At 53.1% G+C, this 18,517-nt stretch overlaps 3 protein-coding genes across 5 annotated transcripts in view; 2 read left to right on the forward strand and 1 right to left on the reverse strand.

The window, feature by feature from the left end:
- The window catches only part of DTNB (dystrobrevin beta), a 648,286-nt gene that overhangs the window by 169,772 nt on the left and 459,997 nt on the right, over nucleotides 1–18,517 (forward strand). The window lies entirely within an intron of this gene.
- HADHB (hydroxyacyl-CoA dehydrogenase trifunctional multienzyme complex subunit beta) lies at nucleotides 763–16,743 on the reverse strand. Of its 3 annotated transcripts, none has more exons than XM_068405724.1 (16): nucleotides 16,659–16,743; nucleotides 15,341–15,423; nucleotides 14,918–14,959; nucleotides 13,596–13,692; nucleotides 13,133–13,177; nucleotides 12,361–12,460; nucleotides 10,608–10,695; nucleotides 10,040–10,227; nucleotides 8,667–8,847; nucleotides 7,403–7,524; nucleotides 4,996–5,075; nucleotides 4,857–4,904; nucleotides 4,384–4,471; nucleotides 3,323–3,397; nucleotides 2,069–2,233; nucleotides 763–1,326 (listed from the first exon to the last, which is right to left on the reverse strand). In XM_068405724.1, exons 2-16 carry the CDS (start codon nucleotides 15,405–15,407, stop codon nucleotides 1,291–1,293), a joined length of 1,422 nt encoding a protein of 473 aa, XP_068261825.1. In that variant the 5' UTR covers nucleotides 15,408–15,423; nucleotides 16,659–16,743; the 3' UTR covers nucleotides 763–1,290. The 3 variants fall into 3 exon arrangements, with proteins under 3 accessions (XP_068261825.1, XP_068261804.1, XP_068261814.1); XM_068405703.1 differs by having other exon boundaries at nucleotides 13,596–13,695; XM_068405713.1 differs by having other exon boundaries at nucleotides 13,596–13,695; nucleotides 16,671–16,694.
- HADHA (hydroxyacyl-CoA dehydrogenase trifunctional multienzyme complex subunit alpha) overlaps nucleotides 16,992–18,517 on the forward strand; it is a 28,369-nt gene continuing 26,843 nt past the window's right edge. Inside the window, exon 1 of the mRNA XM_068410747.1 lies at nucleotides 16,992–17,109. Coding sequence (XP_068266848.1) covers nucleotides 17,022–17,109 — 88 coding nt within the window. The 5' untranslated portion in view covers nucleotides 16,992–17,021. The remainder of the gene's footprint in view (nucleotides 17,110–18,517) is intronic.

Raw genomic sequence — 18,517 nt, forward strand, 5'->3', positions numbered from 1 at the left:
TTGAGATGAGATCTGAGGAAGAAATTCTTTGCTGTGAGGGTGGTGAGAGCCTGGCCCAGGTTGCCCAGAGCAGCTGTGGCTGCCCCCTCCCTGGCAGTGTTCAAGGCCAGGTTGGATGGGGCTGGGAGCAACCTGGTCTGGTGGAAGGTGTCCCTGCCCGTGGCAGGGGGTTGGAACTGGATGGGCTTTAAGGTCCCTCCATTCTATGATCCACCCCTCGTCCCCCAGCACAGCCACAACAGCCCCCCGGGCTTGCAGCGGGGCTGCTTGTGCCCCCACCATCCACCCACTGCTGCAGCAAGGTCGGTGCCCACACAGGCAGCTTCGCCTCATCGACAAACAAGCAGCCACACGTTGGTGTTGCGTGGTGCTACGTTATCGTTAAAATCACAGAATCACCGAGATGAGCGAGGAAAATAACGCAGAACATGAACCAAAAGGGCAAGAACAACCCTGTCATCTTCCCAGAACCTTGGAAGAAGGCCCCCAAGTCTGCACACTCGAAGTTCATCAGCGATTTGATCCTAAGCATCACCCTGCCCTCATTTCTGCATTTCAAAACTCAACGTGTGATCGAGGTGCCACGGAGAAGCAGGAGTTACCAAGGAGGTCCCAAAAACACGTGTCCTGTTGATGGCTCTGGAGCTCCAGGTGGGTTCTGGGCAGGTTTCAGAGCAGCTGTCTCCCACAAAGAGCACGCAGCCCCCACGACAAACCATCCCCACGTCTTTCAGGTGAGGAGAGGGAAAGAAAAAGGCAGGCTTATTTTTTTTCCTGGTTTATTGCAGTGAACATCAGCGACGCTTCGTTTCTCAGGAGCAACTCGCTAGTCCCAACACTGTCTGGCCACCGTGCAGCAACCTTCCTCCTTCCAAACCAGGTCAGCCAACTCCAGCTGAACCCGCTTCTGAAAACACTTGTTCCCTACGAGGACACATGAACTCACATCTCAGCCCACCGACCTCCAGTTCTCCTTCTCTCCAAAGGGAATTCTCTGTCCACGGCTTCGGAATCCTCCTCCTCCTCCTCCTCCTCCTGCTTATGGAAGAGCTACAGCAGCAATCAGCTGGGTTACAGGGACCCCGGAGGGACTCACATTCACTTTTACTCTCCTGCAAGTGGAATATTTCTTAGGGCACGTTCATTAGTTAAAAATTACCAGCTGAGGAACTAAAAGGTTATTTACAAAGGCCACCAAAAATCCTTCCTGGGAAGGACTGGACGTAGGTTTCTATTAGTGCATTGAAATGGCATTGCCAGGGCACAGGAACACCCACTCCGCAGCCCCCGTTACTGGGGGTAAGCCTCCACTATCATCGCGTGCCCCTGAAAAGGAGAGAGAGAGAGAGAGAGAGAATGATCACCAAAAGGACTAATTATGACTAATTAGCAACAGATGCTCATCTCCCACCCGTCTTAAAATAAAAGGGGAGCTGAAAATCCAGAGCTGATTCACTAGGATTCTGCAGAGAGTGGTTTGATGGCTTCAGGGGAGCCCAGATGTGCTTCAGGGGAGCCCAGATGGGCTTCAGGGGAGCCCAAGGGCCAAGCTGGGAATTGGGGGAGGAGGTGGCAGCAGGACCCGTGCCCTCGGGTCACAGAGGTCCCTGCAGAACTGCCACCAGGGCTCCCATCCGCAGCCTCTGCAGTTGCAGGAGTCGTCTCACCCCCATTTGTCTTGTAAAAATCCTTCCCAAGATCAGAATGATGCTCATAAGCTACACTCTGCTCCCAGTTTCTCTGAGAGTCACCAACCAAAACCCTGAGAAGATGGCAGAAGGGTCCCCTCCCCTTTGGTACCACGCTGGCAGCGATGGGCTGCGGTGGCCATTGCCCTGGGCTGATTCTGAGATGGGCCGGAGGGTCTCTGAAGTGGACGGGGCAGAGGGAGCTCACTGAGCTGAGCTGGGAAAAGGAGGATGTTATGGACGCCCACCCAGTGCCATGGGACCTCAGAGGTGCCCTCACACCTGGTGTAACTGGACAGGATTTCACAGCAGCAACAGGAACAGGATGGTAATGACTGCTCCCTCCCCAGGGAAGGATGCCAGACCATCAGCACCATTACCTGCCCTCCCGCAGCGCAGGCAGCAACCAGGGCGTACTGTCCTCCCTCCTTCTTCAGTCTGTGGGCAGCAGTGATGACCAGGCGGCAGCCAGTGGCACCGAAAGGGTGTCCCAGGGAGAGGGAGCCGCCCCAGTTATTGAACTTCTCCAGAGAAGGGGCTCCGACCTGCAGGAACACACCAAGGGACACAATCACCTGTCTCGAAGGAGATGGCTTGACCCACTCACGGCAACACCAAACCCACAGTGGCCCAGGCTGGCCATAAAAAGTGTCCCTTGGCACACACGAGTGTCTGACGACAGGACAAAACTGAGCTCAAGGCTTTAGTGCTTCACCTGCAGCCAGACAGGTACACCCTGCGCCCGAGAGAGCTGGGGCTGTTCAGCTTGGAGAAGAGAAGGCTCTGGGGAGACCTTCTAGCACCTTCCAGTGCCTGAAGGGGCTACAGGAAAGCTGGAGAGGGGCTTTTGACAAGGGCATGGAGTGACAGGACGAGGGGGAACGGTTTTAAACTGCAAGAGAGGAGATTGAGATGAGATCTGAGGAAGAAATTCTTTGCTGTGAGGGTGGTGAGACCCTGGCCCAGGTTGCCCAGAGCAGCTGTGGCTGCCCCCTCCCTGGCAGTGTTCAAGGCCAGGTTGGATGGGGCTGGGAGGAACCTGGTCTGGTGGAAGGTGTCCCTGCCCGTGGCAGGGGGTTGGAACTGGATGGGCTTTAAGGTCCCTTCCAACCCAAACCAATGATTAGAGAGCATGCAGAAGGACTGAGCCCCTCCCACTGTTCTTCCTTCCCTCCTCTCCAACAACAACTATCATGGCTCTAGATCTCCACCTCCTGCTGACCACGGGAACGCCATCCTGCCCACAGAAACTGCTCACACTGGGATCAGCTAACACAGAGTTCATGAAAATTGCTTCTCCTCACAGAACAAAAGCCCTGCCTTGCAGCACTGCCGTGCCCCGCTGCAATTAGGGATTTATAGAATCCCCTCCCTCGCCCTGCTGGCCACGCTGCTGGGGATGCAGCCCAGGACACCGTTGGCTTTCTGGGCTGCCAGCGCACGTTGCCAGCTCATGGTGAGCTTCTCGTCACCCATCACCCCCAAGTCCTTCTCCTCAGGGCTGCTCTCCATCCATTCTCCACCCAGCCTGTGTTTGTGCTTGGGATTGCCCCGACCCACGTGCAGGACCTTGTTGAAGTTTCAATCCAACTGAAAGTTAAACTGAAGATAACAGCGTCCTGACTGCATCTTACCTTTGACTTTCTGCCCATGTAGTTTTGTGCAAACCAGTCCGAATCCATAGCTTTCAGGTTCGCCAGTATCTGCCCCTGGAAGGGAGGGGATGGCAGGGTTAACGAGGCAAGGGCAGGCAGCGCTAGCAAACAGGAGCTCTCTCCAGGCTGGCTACAGCCACAGAGCTAACACAGGCAAGTGCAAAAGCATTTCACAGGATCAGCCCTGTTACAGAATCACAGAATCAATGAGGTTGGAAGAGCCCTCTGGGATCATCGAGTTCAACCATTGCCCTGACACCACCGTGGCAACTAGACCAGGGCACTAAGTGCCATGGCCAGGCTTGTCTTAAACCCCTCCAGAGATGGTGACTCCACCACCTCCCTGGGCAGCCCCTTCCAATGGCTAATGACCCTTGCTGAGAAGGGTTAATCAACACCAGCTCAACCTTAGCTAGAGAAAGACGCTGCCCACCTCACCACAGCAGCACGGATCCCCAGCCCAAGCATTAGATGATGTGCAGAAGTGGTTTCTTCCATACAAGGGTCTTGGGAAAGTAAGATCATTTTTTTTACATGTTATTCTAGAAGAATCTGTATTCCTTTGGTGACTTCAAGCAACATAACCCCCTCCAGCATGGATTGTCGATGTGAAAATGTGATATATATAAATGTATGCAGTACTGATGTAGAATTATCCCCATCTGCATTTAGTGAAGGTGTTAACAAGAGATTTCACCAACACAAAACAAGATGTTGACAGGATGACGGGGAACGGTTTTAAACTGCAAGAGGGGAGATTGAGATGAGATGTGAGGAAGAAATTCTTTGCTGTGAGGGTGGTGAGACCCTGGCCCAGGTTGCCCAGAGCAGCTGTGGCTGCCCCCTCCCTGGCAGTGTTCAAGGCCAGGTTGGATGGGGCTGGGAGCAACCTGGTGTGGTGGAAGGTGTCCCTGCCTGTGGCAGGTGGGTTGGAGCTGGATGGGCTTTAAGGTCCCTCCCAACCCAAACTGGTCTGTGGTTCTATGTCTACAGAATGGCATTTTGCAGCTCGAGGCACCCTCAGTGTTCACAGTACTTACAGCGAAAGCTTCGTGGAATTCAAACACGTCGATATCGGCCATGCTCAGCCCTGCCTTCTCCAGCACTTTGGGAGTGGCGTACGTTGGGCTGAAGAAGAGTCAAGAAACACAAGCCTTGCATGAACGTTTCCTCACATCACCGTCCCCTTTTCCCACAGCGCCCCACGTGACATTCCTCTGCATCTCTACCCGTCCCACTCCAACCAAAACACAACCCCAAGTAACTCCTGCTAGTACCAACACGCTAAGTTGCCCCCCAGCAAACCAAGGTGAGTATTTCTGCCACAGCTGCTCGCCCACATCAGCCTCCTCCCCCTCCTGAGTCACACCCCACGCCCCAGCTCTCACACCTTGGCGAGAAGGCCTGAAGAGATGTGCTATCTCCTGAGATACTCATGAGATACTTCCCTCAAAACAAACATGTAATGGCAAGTCAGGGCTGTTAGGGGATGCCCTTGATCGTCACCACCTACCCCAGCAGCAGTTGGTCCTTTGGATCTTGGGACACATACACAAAGTCTCTGCAGGGGAGAAATGGTGTTAGTAAGAGGAAGAGGAGCAAAAGGAAGCGAGAGCAAGCTCCAGAGGCCATGCAGAGCAGTCCCTTCTTACCTCAGGTAGGCCTTTGGTTTGTACCCCATTGCCAGAGCCTTCTCCTCAGACATGAGCAGAATTGCTGAAGCACCGTCCGTCTGAAACAGGCAGACAAAGCCCGTGAGGTGACTGCCTGGAGAGCAAGCACCCAGAATCACAGAATCACCGAATCAACCAGGTTGGAAGAGCCCTCTGGGATCATCAGGTCCAACCATTGCCCTGACACCACCATGGCAACTAGACCATGGCAAAACTAGACCACCCCACACACCCAATGGGCCTGACAGCCCTCCTGCAGAGCAGCTGGCCAGGGTGGACCTGGATATAACCAGAGCTTCCAGGACATGCCCTGTGACATGGGACAAAGAGCAAGGCTGCGTGACTGAGCTGATGGATGGATGGATGGATGGATGGATGGATGGTCTCTGAGCGATGTCAGCACACACACTGCTGAAGCACTTCCTCACAGACCAGACCCACACCTTTCCCTGGTTTCAAACAGGACAGAGGTATCTAAAAGCCCTGCCAGTCCTGAGGACAAGCTGGTTACACCACTCACCTGTCTGCTCAGCTCCATCCCAAAATCAGAGTGTAATTCTGGGATGCCACAAGCCCCAGGATCACCACACTGCCAGAATGAACATCAATGACCCCCCCTGCAGTGCTGCCTCCAGCTCTGGGGCCCCAACAGAAGGACATGGAGCTGTTGGAGCGAGTCCAGAGGAGGCCACGGAGATGCTCAGAGGGCTGGAGCACCTCTGCTATGGAGACAGGCTGAGAGACCTGGGGCTGTTCAGCCTGGAGAAGAGAAGGCTCCGGGGAGACCTTCTAGCACCTTCCAGTGCCTGAAGGGGCTACAGGAAAGCTGGAGAGGGGCTTTTGACAAGGGCATGGAGTGACAGGACGAGGGGGAACGGTTTTAAAGTGAAAGAGGGGAGATTGAGATGAGATCTGAGGAAGAAATTCTTTGCTGTGAGGGTGGTGAGAGCCTGGCCCAGGTTGCCCAGAGCAGCTGTGGCTGCCCCCTCCCTGGCAGTGTTCAAGGCCAGGTTGGATGGGGCTGGGAGCAACCTGGTCTGGTGGAAGGTGTCCCTGCCCGTGGCAGGGGGTTGGGACTGGATGGGCTTTAAGGTCCCTCCCAACCCAAACCATCATAGGATCATGGTTTTGGCACACGACCACTCATTCCTGAGGTAACAGCCTAAGCTGCCCTACAGACCTGCAGCACAGAGCACACCAACAGTGTTTCAGCTCTTCCTAACGCCAAGGCTGGGGCATTAGAAGCCTTTTGTAAGTCTCCAAGAATGCCAAGGAGTACACAGCATTGCTGCTGACAGAGCCTCAGCAGTAGGTACCTGCTGCCTTTGAAGTGCTGATCACAAACTGCGAAACAGCCTTTGAAACACTCAGGGCTGCGTGCAGGAACAAGACAGTCACCTCGAGCCCTCTGCAGGAGACTTTCAGTGGCAACCACCTTCTACTGAGCCTCAGGAACCAGCGCTCAGATACACCTCGCCTAATTTACACAGCTACCTTAGACTTCAGCATCTAAAAAAGCTTCCTTTAAAAGTGCTAAAGGGAGAAAAAGGAGCATATGCAGAAGAGAGATCATCGTAGATGTGCCAGAGAAATCTCTCCTTCACAGAATCACAGAATCAACCAGGTTGGCAGAGCCCTCTGGGATCATTGAGTCCAACCGTTGCCCTGACACCACCATGGCAACTAGACCAGGGCACTAAGTGCCATGGCCAGGCTTTTCTTAAACCCCTCCAGAGATGGGGACTCCACCACCTCCCTGGGCAGCCCCTTCCAATGGCTAATGACCCTTGCTGAGAAGAAATGCTTCCTAATGTCCAACCTGACCCTCCCCTGGCCAAGCTTGAGGCTGTGTCCTCTTGTCCTAGCGCTGGCTGCCTGGGAGAAGAGGCCGACTCCCACTGCGCTACAACCTCCCTTCAGGTAGTTGTAGACTGCACTAAGGTCACCTCTGAGCCTCCTCTTCTCCAGGCTAAACACCCCCAGCTTCCCCTCTGTGGACTAAAGGGCAAGCCTTCAAGTGGCAAGTTTAGACTAACACTATTCACTTCTAGACTTACACCGTGATCAATCCCATGCTGGGACAGAACTTCTACATGTGCCTCTGCATGATCAACCCTCACGAGGCAGCTACAGAAAAGCAAACAGGTAAAACAGACCAAAACTTCAGGGGTTTAGTTATTGATATTAAAATGAAACAAGCCAGTACCCAGGTTCACCAGATTATAACACAGTTCAAAGTTACCCTTGACAATTCGAAAGCAGGTGACATTACAAAGGAGACACCTCATTCCCCCAGGTTGTACCAGCTTGATCTACGTGCCTATGGGAGGCAGAGGGTAAACAGGGCAGTTTTCCCCTCTGGCTCAGTGATGGGAACACACTTTACCAGGAAGGAGGAGTTGGCAGCTGTGACAGTTCCGTAGGGCTTGACAAAAGCTGGCTTCAGCTTGCTCATCTGCTCGATCGAGGAAGGACGGATCCCGTTGTCTTTGGTAACTGTATCTTTGCCTGTTAATGAAAAAAAACATAATTAAACTATAAAAGTCAGCAACATGTATGAATTTGCACATCAGGAGTCCAGGGGGAAAAAACAAAACGAGAAAGCTGGGCTTTTTAGGACAAGTGGGAGGAGGAAAAAAGGGAAAATCCATTCATAGTAGCAAGATATTTAACATGGCTAAAAAAAATAGCACTTAAAAATTGAAGCTGCATTATTTTCAGCAATGACTGAAGCCTGGTGAACTGGAGTCTACCAAGAACACACTTCAGCTCTTCCTGTCCAGCACCTGATTTATCACACCAGGATTTGATTAGGCTTCTATTTGTTGTTAATAGCTTGGGGTATAAAGTTCTCTTGCCTGACTCAGAGAGCAGGGGGATTCGTGGTCCAACCATTCTGATTTTCTTTGCTCTATCGCCACACCAGCACAGATAGGAGGTGGGTAGGACAACATTTAGGTATGTAAAGATATGTTTATATATTTAGATATGTGTGTTTAGAAACACACTCCTATGTCAGTAGTTTTCCAGGGAGAAACAGACAGCATTTCAAAGAGTTAAAATCCATACCAGATCACAGAATCACAGACTGGTTTGGGTTGGGAGGGACCTTAAAGCCCATCCAGTTCCAACTCCCTGCCACGGGCAGGGACACCTTCCACCAGACCAGGTTGCTCCCAGCCCCATCCAACCTGGCCTTGAACACTGCCAGGGAGGGGGCAGCCACAGCTTCTCTGGGCAACCTGGGCCAGGGTCTCACCACCCTCACAGCAAAGAATTTCTTCCTCACATCTCATCTCAATCTCCCCTCTTGCAGTTTAAAACCACTCCCCCTCGTCCTGTCACTCCATGCCCTTGTAAAAAGCCCCTCTCCAGCTTTCCTGTAGCCCCTTCAGGTACTGGAAGGTGCTAGAAGGTCTCCCCGGAGCCTTCTCTTCTCCAGGCTGAACAGCCCCAGCTCTCTCAGCCTGTCTCCAGAGCAGAGGGGCTCCAGCCCTCTGAGCATCTCCGTGGCCTCCTCTGGACTCGCCCCAACAGCTCCGTGTCAGATACACAGAACGTTATCAATGTGACCCCAGTCCTTCCCCTCCTTTTCTAAATAAAATATTCCTTTACTGAACTCGTGCAGGCTGGCAATGAAACACTTTTACCTGGCACTTTGAAGGGCACCACGTCGAGCAGCAAGCCTCCATCCTGGGCTTTCTTAGCCAGCGTGTGGGAGCGGAGGGCGTACTCGTCTTGCTCCAAACGGGAAATGGCAAAGGCAGCAGCCAGACGGTCGGCAGAGTGCCCCATGGTCTCGCTGGTGGAGAACTCTGCCACAGCTGGGAGCTACAGAATGGAAAAATAAAGTCAGCCGACGTAAACACCCGTCCCTGGGCAGTCACACGGAGTTCAGAAGGGTTAAGCCCTGCACAGTCAGCCAGTGAGGCCTGTCCATTTATAAGCAGAGCAGTTCATATCAGAGCTATGCAATCAACACATGGTAACCACACCAGAACTGACTTGGTCAAACATATTAGAGGAACCATCACTCTCAAAGACTTCAGAAAAAAAGATAAAAATGAGGTCCAGACTGCTACTTACTGCAGGTTCAAGAACTGTATTGCATTTACACACACAAAGAGCAGCTGCCTTGTGCATTTAACAAGGAATCCCCTCTGAAGGGTGACCGCAGGTTTGGGGCTCAGGTGAAACAACATGTCCTGGGACCTTAAAACTCCTTGTCAAACATCTCCTCAAGCAAAACCAGCGACAGGAGGTGATTTCAGCTTAGCTTTTATTCTTCCAGCAGCACACAGGAAATCCCTGCGTGCTCAAGTCTGCAATTTGCTTATCTTACTTGGCCTTTGGATCTCATCTGTGCTGTGTGTACACTGTGCTAACGGCAGCCAGCAGCAGCACAAATGCACAGAGTTTTCCTGTGAAGAGCTCGGTGGTGGTAAGGAGGGAAGTGCTTTTCCTTCCCAGCTCCACCATGTGGGAATTCACCTCTCTCATGACCTCCAAGACAGGAGCAGCTTCCTCCACAGCAGACTCCTGACGTTAACCAGCAGACTGCCGGTGCTCACCAGGGCCCACAACAATTACATTACTACACTGAGGATGCTCCTCTCTGATATTAAGCATGTTACTTCTATTATTTAAGAAACAAAAATTCCCCTGACCCTTTAAGACCCTTCCATAAGTTTTATATTGATGGAAAAAGCTTCTACTTTGTAGCCTCCAGCAGAGTTTGTCTAGGAGTTGCAGAAGGAGACAGAGGTTTTGAAGTAAGTTAGGTTTACTGAAGACCAACATGTAAAAAAACAAAGCAGAAAGTCACAAACGCCATGAGATGCATCAATGAACAGCAGTTTTAACCCAAAGCACAGGACAGGGATCCAATAAAAGCAAGCCACAGCTCTCCCTTTTTAAATCCTCCCCGTCGAGGCTAAAAAAATTCCCTAAGCCAACTTGTTTTAGACCTCCTTGTACAACAGTGTAGTTTAAATATCTAAATGCCTGAAAAAAATAAAGTTACCTCAGGAGCAAAGTAGTCAGGGCGAATTTTGGAAATGAGGGAGAGCTTTTGGCCCAGGGTCTTGGCTCGGTTCAGAGTGAGCATGGCCTTCCTCATCTTCCTGCTGTGACGGATGGGGACGTCTGACATGAACTCCACCCCCCCCGCCACGACGACGTCGCACTGGCCGGCTGCAATCAGCCCCACGCCTGCAGAACCAGACAGAGTTTCCCATGAGAGCTGGGGGGAGAAGTGACACTCACCCCGTTGGTGCTTTGGATAATGCCACATTTTATTTCCTTCTCCAGCCTCTGGCTTTGGCAGAGTTATACAACACGTGCTTAACAGAGACGGAGCAGCTTGAACAGACATTTCTGAATCATGCTGGTTTGTAACTTTGCTTCCACTTCTCTCTGTCACACACAGAAGTTGGGAGAATATCCCCAGCAATTTGAGACAGTAACTGGTTTGAAAACTTCCCTTCCAGAATTTCTTCAGGTGCTTACTTACATTCACTAAGCAGTTCAAGTTACGAAGGAGTTGCTAAGCTCAGTCTCAAACCCACAGCTCGTTCTTCCAGCCAACATACCTGTGGTCATAGCCTGGTTTGAAGAAATGCAAGCCATGGTGACCGTGTGGGCTGGGATTTTGTCAGAGAAACCCGCTCCCAAGGCAGCCTAGAAGTGACAAAGAATGACTGTTAAAACCTACACCTTTTGTTCCACGGGGTCAGAGCTACCTTCTGCCCAGCAACACACCTTTGCAGACTAAGCTGAAAACAAGTACATCGAGTTTTCATTCTGCCAGTTACAGCAGCAGCTCTTCCCCTCCCCAGACTCTGGAAACAGGAGGAGACAGCAGCTGCCAGGGCTCTCAGTCGCCTTATGCAGACAGTCACTGGCCCCTCATTACAGAATCACAGAATCAATGAGGTTGGCAGAGCCCTCTGGGATCATCGAGTCCAACCATCGCCCTGACACCACCATGGCAACTAGACCAGGGCACTAAGTGCCATGGCCAGGCTTTTCTTCAACCCCTCCACAGATGGTGACTCCACCACCTCCCTGGGCAGCCCCTTCCAATGCCTAATGACCCTTGCTGAGAAGAAATGCTTCCTCATGTCCAACCTGAACCTCCCCTGGCAAAGCTTGAGGCTGTGTCCTCTTGTCCTAGCGGTGGTTGCCCGGGAGAAGAGGCCGACTCCCACTGCGCTACAACCTCCCTTCAGGTAGTTGTAGACTGCACTAAGGTCACCTCTGAGCCTTCTCTTCTCCAGGCTAAACACCCCCAGCTCCCTCAGCCGTTCCTCGCAGGTCAGACCCTCCAGACCCTTCACCAGCTTGGTCGCCTTCCTCTGGACTCGCTCCAACAAATTAATAAGGGACAAACTAATCACACCCCTCACAGTTTCAAAAGAGCTTCCAACTACTTGACATCATCTTTGCTTCACCTTATTTGCAAGGGCAGCATGTGAAAGAAATTATTTAGACCCCTCAGTACCAAGCACCATGACTCGCCTTACACAGAACAGAAAACCTTTCCCACAGCTCAGAAAGCAGCATCTCATCTGACCCAGCCCAGAGCACCCTCCCACCACGGGAGAACTGCTCACAGCGAGACCTTCCCTAGTTGAGACGTGGCCAAGTAGTTTAAAGTTCAACAGTTGTTCCCAAGTTAAAATTACACCGCAGCCTCATCTGACTGGCAGGTGACCAAAGCAAGTATTTGCATACACAGGGCTAAAACCACCCGTGGAACTGCAGAGCCTCGTAACCTCCTGAGCCTTCCCAGCCCACCTTACGTCATGGTTTTGCAGAGAACAACAGCAGAGGTGCCAGCTTACAGAAAATCACATGCTGCCTCTGTAATATTACTTCAGGGGACCTGCTTTTTTCTGTGTATAACACACAAATTGTGTTTTCTGCCTGCCAGAAAAAAGGGCAGCTAAGCTGCTCCATTTGAAACCATTCAAAAGCCAATTAAAATAAATAAGTCCCAGAGTAAAGCAATCTATCACAGCATGCTCTGGTCCTCTCAAGAACTTTGGACAAGCCAACGTTTGAGTCCAACTGGTAGTTAGAGCTGAGCAATCAACAACCACTAACAAAAGTGAAAGGCAAGCAGAGGCTTCACAGCATCAAAACGCACTTGATCCACGGCAGATTTCAACAGGAGGCAGAGTCCCACACAGTTATTCGACAGACAACACTGCACAACTCATTCATACTCCCAAATCACATTTAAATGAACCATAACACTGGAAAATTTGTTTGCAGGCGTTTGTCATCTTCATGCTGGTTGCAGAAATCAGACTCACGGGGGAAGTGCTGCAAGTAACCCACCTCTCTGGCAACGTTACTCGTTTTCACCTCCTGGATAACTGTGCCATAAACAATGTAATCAACAACGTCCCTCGGGATGCTGGTCCGGTTCAACAAGCCCCTAAGGAGAAGGGCAAAACAAAGAGAATTTGCACCATGTAAGGAATAACCTTGCCACAGTCCTCAGACATCCTCCCTCCACCAGCTTGGAGCTAGACCTTCTGCCTCTAGTTCAGAAGAAATCTTGTGTGCAGATGTACTCAGTGAAAAGTGTAACTGACCACGGGCTGCAAATAATCATGGTGATAATATCACTATAAATGATCACATCATTTCATGAAAGCAACTACTCTACACCCTCACCTCTCCCCAAAACGGTTGTTAGTGTCTTCCCCAATTTGGAGTATTCTGACATCAAAATTAAAGGGAGGTTGTAGTGGGGTGGGAGTCGGCCTCTTCTCCCGGGCAACCAGCGCTAGGACAAGAGGACACAGCCTCAGGCTTGGCCAGGGGAGGGTCAGGTTGGACATGAGGAAGCATTTCTTCTCAGCAAGGGTCATTAGCCATTGGAAGGGGCTGCCCAGGGAGGTGGTGGAGTCACCATCTCTGGAGGGGTTTAAGAAAAGCCTGGACATGGCACTTAGTGCCCTGGTCTAGTTGCCATGGTGGTGTCAGGGCAACGGTTGGACTCGATGAGCCCAGAGGGCTCTTCCAACCTGGTTGATTCTGTGAACACTGAGACCCCAGCAGTTTAACGTGTTTTCTGGGCCCTTCTAGTATTTTATTTACTTACTGCAGCGCTGCCCTGGCTAAGTCATGTGGCATAAGATCCGCATACCTGGAAGTTAAAGAAGAGAGGTAGAAGCTTAGGGGTGTCAGAAACCGATACAGATGTCTACTTCCCCACTGTAAACACACATCAGCAGCAAAGAACTGGTGACACACCAGAAATGCTCCACTGCATTTATCATCAAACATGAGGACACAAGACAAGAGGACACAGCCTCAAGCTTGGCCAGGGGAGGGTCAGGTTGGACATTAGGAAGCATTTCTTCTCAGCAAGGGTCATCAGCCATTGGAAGGGGCTGCCCAGGGAGGTGGTGGAGTCACCATCTGTGGAGGGGTTGAAGAAAAGACTGGACATGGCACTTAGTGCCCTGGTCTAGTTGCCATGGTGGTGTCAGGGCAATGGTTGGACTCGATGAGCCCAGAGGGCTCTTCCAACCTCATTGATTCTGTGATTCTTTTATACTTACGAGGTGCCAGACTGCAAGAAGGGAATACGGACGCCCTCGACCACCACAATATTCTTCACGCCACTTTTGGCCAAGGTCTTCTTACTCTTAGGTTGGGCTGCTAAGAGAGAAGTGATGTTAATAATACCAGCAAGCTTAAAGACCCCACAAAAACTACTAGAACACTAGGGAAATTGTTCTCTTGGGGTGCATAAGTCAAAAGCAGAGCAGGTAGGACACCTAATTGTCTCTATCTGGCTAATTATGTGATCTGTGAAAAATGATTTAATGACTCAGTATGTCCCCCATCAGCAGAGAGATTCATCTATAGCTACACTGAGAACAAAAGCACATCACTCCTCATCTCGTTAGCACTGATAAGAATAGTGCAGGAAGAGACACCTCCCAAAATGCCTCACAGCTCACAGTATGAATGAGGCAGATCAAATTCAAAGCCCAAGAGCTTGGGGAGCAGCAAGGACTGCAACCAGCAGCCCACCTCCCACAGTAACTGCCTACACGTGTGCTCTCACTGCACAGGAAAGGCAAGATAACTCAAGGTAAATCAAAACACAGTTCAAGAAGTTAATTAACTAACACATATGGTTGCTGTGGGTAACTTGCTGCTCCTCTGTGAGGTGTCTAAGCATCTCGGGTTCAAGACAAAGCACGTCATGATACAGTATCGCTCAACAGGCCACTGTCAGAGCTCTTCTGGAGTGGTGATGAACAAAGAGATCAATGAGAATTTCCTAACGCAATCAGGCCTGCCAATCCTAACGAGCATACAGGGCAGCTCCTTTTATAAGCAGGAGAATGACAAAGACACATAAAAGCAGATTAAGTCCAGCTAAATACTGTGCTCAAGCAAGTGGGAGCACCAGGATGAGGCTCCAGCACTGCTCTTAGGTTATAGGAGGCTCTCTGCACAAAGCCAACGAGTCTTGCTGGACTTCAGAGCTAATTCCACAGCCTTCTCCTTGTCTGGGACAACCCCCTCCCCTCTGGGCAACCCGTCTGGTTATGCCCAGACAGTTTATAAACCCCAAGCTCAGCCTCTCTGTTTAGGTTCTAGAAATATCAATCTGTGAGGTGACAATGGGGCTCTGGACTGGGCAGAGCTGCTGGGAGCGAAGGGCTGGCAGAGGCTGAGAGGACTCTGCTGCCAACAGTGGTTTGCCTGGAGTTTTACTTGTGAGCAGCCTTTGGGGAACACTGGAACTAAGGGAGCCTGCACTGAGTTTCTGTGATTTAAGTAGAATGAGACTCTGGAAAAGGAGGCAGCTTCAAAAATAATCTTCTATAGCACAGACCCACGGAGATTCCTGGTGTTTTCCCTTTACCTGTGGCTTGTAACTGTGAAGAGCAGCTGAGTGATCGAGCAACTGAAAAAGAAGACACCAAAAATAGGGTCTGTCAAAGCTGAGATGTTAAAAAGATTTCTAGTTTCTGTAAGAACTGTTAAAAAATAAGATAATATAGTAAGACAATGACACCTGATCTGCAAGATATTTTTTAGTTTACTCTGTTCATAAAAACAATACAGCTCATATTACCCATTAACATGAGATTCCTCCCACATCTGATGTGGGAAGGGACATGGAATTAGTTACTTAAAAAAAAACATTGTCATCTTTTTTAAGACACTTTTTTAAGGCGACAACGGAACAGAGATTCAGATACAAGCACCCATTCCAAACCCAACACTTAAAATAGAACTTTATCACCTACCAATTGATGCTTTTAATAAATTTAAAGATACTTACAGACCCTGGCGGCCCATGCTGAGGGAGCAGGGAGGTTTCGGACGGCGTGGGTCAGCATGGAACTCATTTTGATACCTAGAGAACTGGAGAAACACTGGTATTAGCCCACTCTGCTTCACACAGAGCCAAAAAAGTGACGACAGAGAAGACACTCCAAGGACAGCAGCACAGAGAATCACTTCCTATTGCACTTCTGGAACAGCATCTGACACACGAGGAGGCTGGCTTATGGCTGTGGCCTGCAAACACTCCTGTGAATAAATACCCAGCTCCCCAGGGACCCAGTGCTGCACTAACAGCAGCTCAGCACAGTTTTCCATTCCCCTCCCAATAACCATCCCACCACTTCCCCACTGGAAAATTGTCCCAGTGCCCAGCCAGCGTCGCTGCCAGCGTGACTCTCCTGACGCACTCTCCTTGGCACAATTCCATGCCACCAGCCCTCGTTGTAACTGTTGATGCTACCCTCGGTACCTCCTGTTGTGTAACCCCTTGGGAAGCAGAACAAGTTGGTATCCACTGCCCCAAAAACTTCCCCCGTAGCCAGAAGAGGAGTCAGCTGCTCCCCTGGCACCCCAACAAGGCAGCCCTACACACACACAAATCCATCTGGCCAAAGCTCCTTCCAGAGCCTGTAGCACCTGCCCTGCCTCCACAACAGGTCCTACCCCCCTTCTTCCTCCACACAGAATCCCAGACTGGCTGGGGTGGGAAGGCACCTCTGGAGATCACCCAGCCCAACCCCTGCCCAAGCAGGGTCACCCACAGCACGTTGCACAGGGTCGTGTCCAGGCGGGTTTGAATATCTCCAGAGAAGGAGACTCCCCCCTCCCTGGGCAGCCTGTGCCAGGGCTCTGGCACTCTCACAGCAAAGAAGTTCCTCCTCATATTCACATGGAGCTTCCCGTGTCTCAGTTTGTGCCCGTTGCCCCTTGTCCTGTCGCTGGACCATCTCCGTCCCCCTCCGCTGGACACCCAACACCCCGACCCCTGTACACACCCCAGCACCCTCCAAATACACACTCACACACACCCCCCGCACACAAGCTCCATCCCCCCACACCGCACACCCCGCCCCGACACCCCCCAACGCTCCACACCCGCTCCTCACCCCACGCACACCCCAGAGCCGCGACCCCCCCTCAGGTACACACTCACGGGGCCGCCGCACCCCACCAGACCCCCCCAAAATTAAGCAACACCCTCCCCCAGAACTCACCGCCCCCCTTCCCCCGCCACCCCTCCGTCCGTGACCGACCGACCACCCCCTCACGCAGCCCCCCGGGCCCCCGGCCGCCCCCCCCGGGCCGCCCAGCACCTCCGCCCGCACCCAGCACCGCCCCGCACTGTCGCCGCCACCGCCCGCCGCGCCGCCACTCAGGAAGGGCCCCGCGCCCGCTCCGCCCGCCGGGCTGCCCCACCGCCCGCCTGAGGAACGCCGCCAGCCCCGCAGTTCCTGCCCTCGCCCTCCCGCTCTCCCGCCCGCCGCTCCCGCTCGGTACCGACCACTAAACATCCGAGACCTTGCGGTGAGCGGAGAAGAGGGAGCGAGGCGGGAGGCGGCGGCGGCGGAGCGGACAGGCAGCGCCGCGGGCAGCCTCTGGCGGGGCGGTGCTGGCGGGGACGGCGTGGCCAAGCCCCCGGGCGGCCTCTCCCTCATTCGACCTCGCGCGCAGCAAAGATGGCGGCGGCGGTGCGCGCGATCGGCAGCCTGGGGCGCTTCACGGCCGCCGCCAAGTACGGCCCGTCCCGCCGGCCCCCGCCCGCGGGTGAGCCCCAGCCTCCGGGGCGCCGGCGGCTGCCTCCTGTGCCGGGGGTGGGGTGGGGTGGGGTGGGGGAATGGGCGCGGTCCGTCGGGGTTGGGTGGGGGAGCCTCGCGTGAGCGTGTCCCGGGCGTGAGGGTGGCACCGGGGGAGGGGGGTCGAGTGTAGCCAGCCGGTCTGGGGAAGGGATCGTCCCTCTGTACTCGGCACTGGTGAGGTGGCATCTTGAGTATTGTGTGCAGTTGTGGGCCCCGCACTTCAAGAGAGATGTTGAGGTGTTGGAGCGAGTGCAGAGGAGGGCGACCAAGCTGGGGAAGGGTCTGGAGGGTCTGACCTGCGAGGAACGGCTGAGGGAGCTGGGGGTGTTTAGCCTGGAGAAGAGGAGGCTCAGAGGTGACCTTAGTGCAGTCTACAGCTACCTGAAGGGAGGTTGTAGCGCAGTGGGAGTCGGCCTCTTCTCCCAGAAAACCAGCGACAGGACAAGAGGGCACAGCCTCAAGCTTGGCCAGGGGAGGTTCAGGTTGGACATTAGGAAGCATTTCTTCTCAGCAAGTGTCATTAGCCATTGGAAGGGGCTGCCCAGGGAGGTGGTGGAGTCCCCATCTCTGGAGGGGTTTAAGAAAAGCCTGGCCATGGCACTTAGTGCCCTGGTCTAGTTGCCATGGTGGTGTCAGGGCAATGGTTGGACTCGATGATCCCTGAGGTCTCTTCCAACCTCATTGATTCTGTGATTCTGAGGGGCAGGGAGGTCACTGAGGGGGGCTGTGAGGGGCAGCGGGTGGTCTACCCACGCGTGAGGGTGTTTTTGGGGGGGTGGAGGGCAGGGTGTCACGGGGGGGGGGGGGGGGGTCAGCGGGCGGTGGGGGCTCAGGGATACGTGTCAGCGTGGGGGCTGCGAGGAACAGGAGTGTTACGGGGGAAGGGGCTCTGAGGGACGGGGTGGGGGCCGTTCCCAGTGTGTATGTCTCCAGGGGAGCTGTGGGGTGGGGGCTGCCGCCACGGAGGTGTCCCTGTGTGTGTCCGTGTCCCATACGAGGTGTTGTCCCCACGGCCTGTGGATCGCACAGGGGCATCCCTGACATGTCCCTGTCCTCCCCCCCTGCCCCAGGGTTTCTTCAGAGCAGGGGTCCGTGCCCCCGAGCACGGTCCCTGTGACCCTGCATAAGGGGACGGACCCTCCAGGCAGGATTGTTCTCAGCACGTGAGCTGATCCACGGGCAGAGGGTGTCCTTGTGTCCTTACACATCTGCGTGCCCCATGTGTGCACGCCTGGGGGGGGTGTCCCCACGTCCTTGGCCATCTGGATCTTGGGGCTGCCCTCCAGGCAGGCAGGTGTGTCTGTGGGTGGGGGGATGCCCCCAGGTGTGTTTGCGCCTCCAGGTGCCCCACAATCTGTCTTTATTTTGGTATACAG

The sequence above is a fragment of the Nyctibius grandis genome, chromosome 1, assembly GCF_013368605.1.
Source record: "Nyctibius grandis isolate bNycGra1 chromosome 1, bNycGra1.pri, whole genome shotgun sequence".
Lineage (NCBI taxonomy): Eukaryota > Metazoa > Chordata > Aves > Nyctibiiformes > Nyctibiidae > Nyctibius > Nyctibius grandis.

What these genes read in the sequence shown, in the direction of transcription:
- HADHB (XM_068405703.1), bottom strand. Translation starts at nt 15,407, where the DNA reads ATGAGTTCCATGCTGACCCACGCCGTCCGAAACCTCCCTGCTCCCTCA. An exon ending in TTAGCCAGGGCAGCGCTGCA is followed by an intron (nt 12,461 to 13,132) that starts GTAAGTAAATAA and finishes CCTTCTCCTTAG; the next exon opens with GGGCTTGTTGAACCGGACCA. An exon ending in CCTGCGCTGCGGGAGGGCAG is followed by an intron (nt 1,327 to 2,068) that starts GTAATGGTGCTG and finishes TCTCCTTTTCAG; the next exon opens with GGGCACGCGATGATAGTGGA.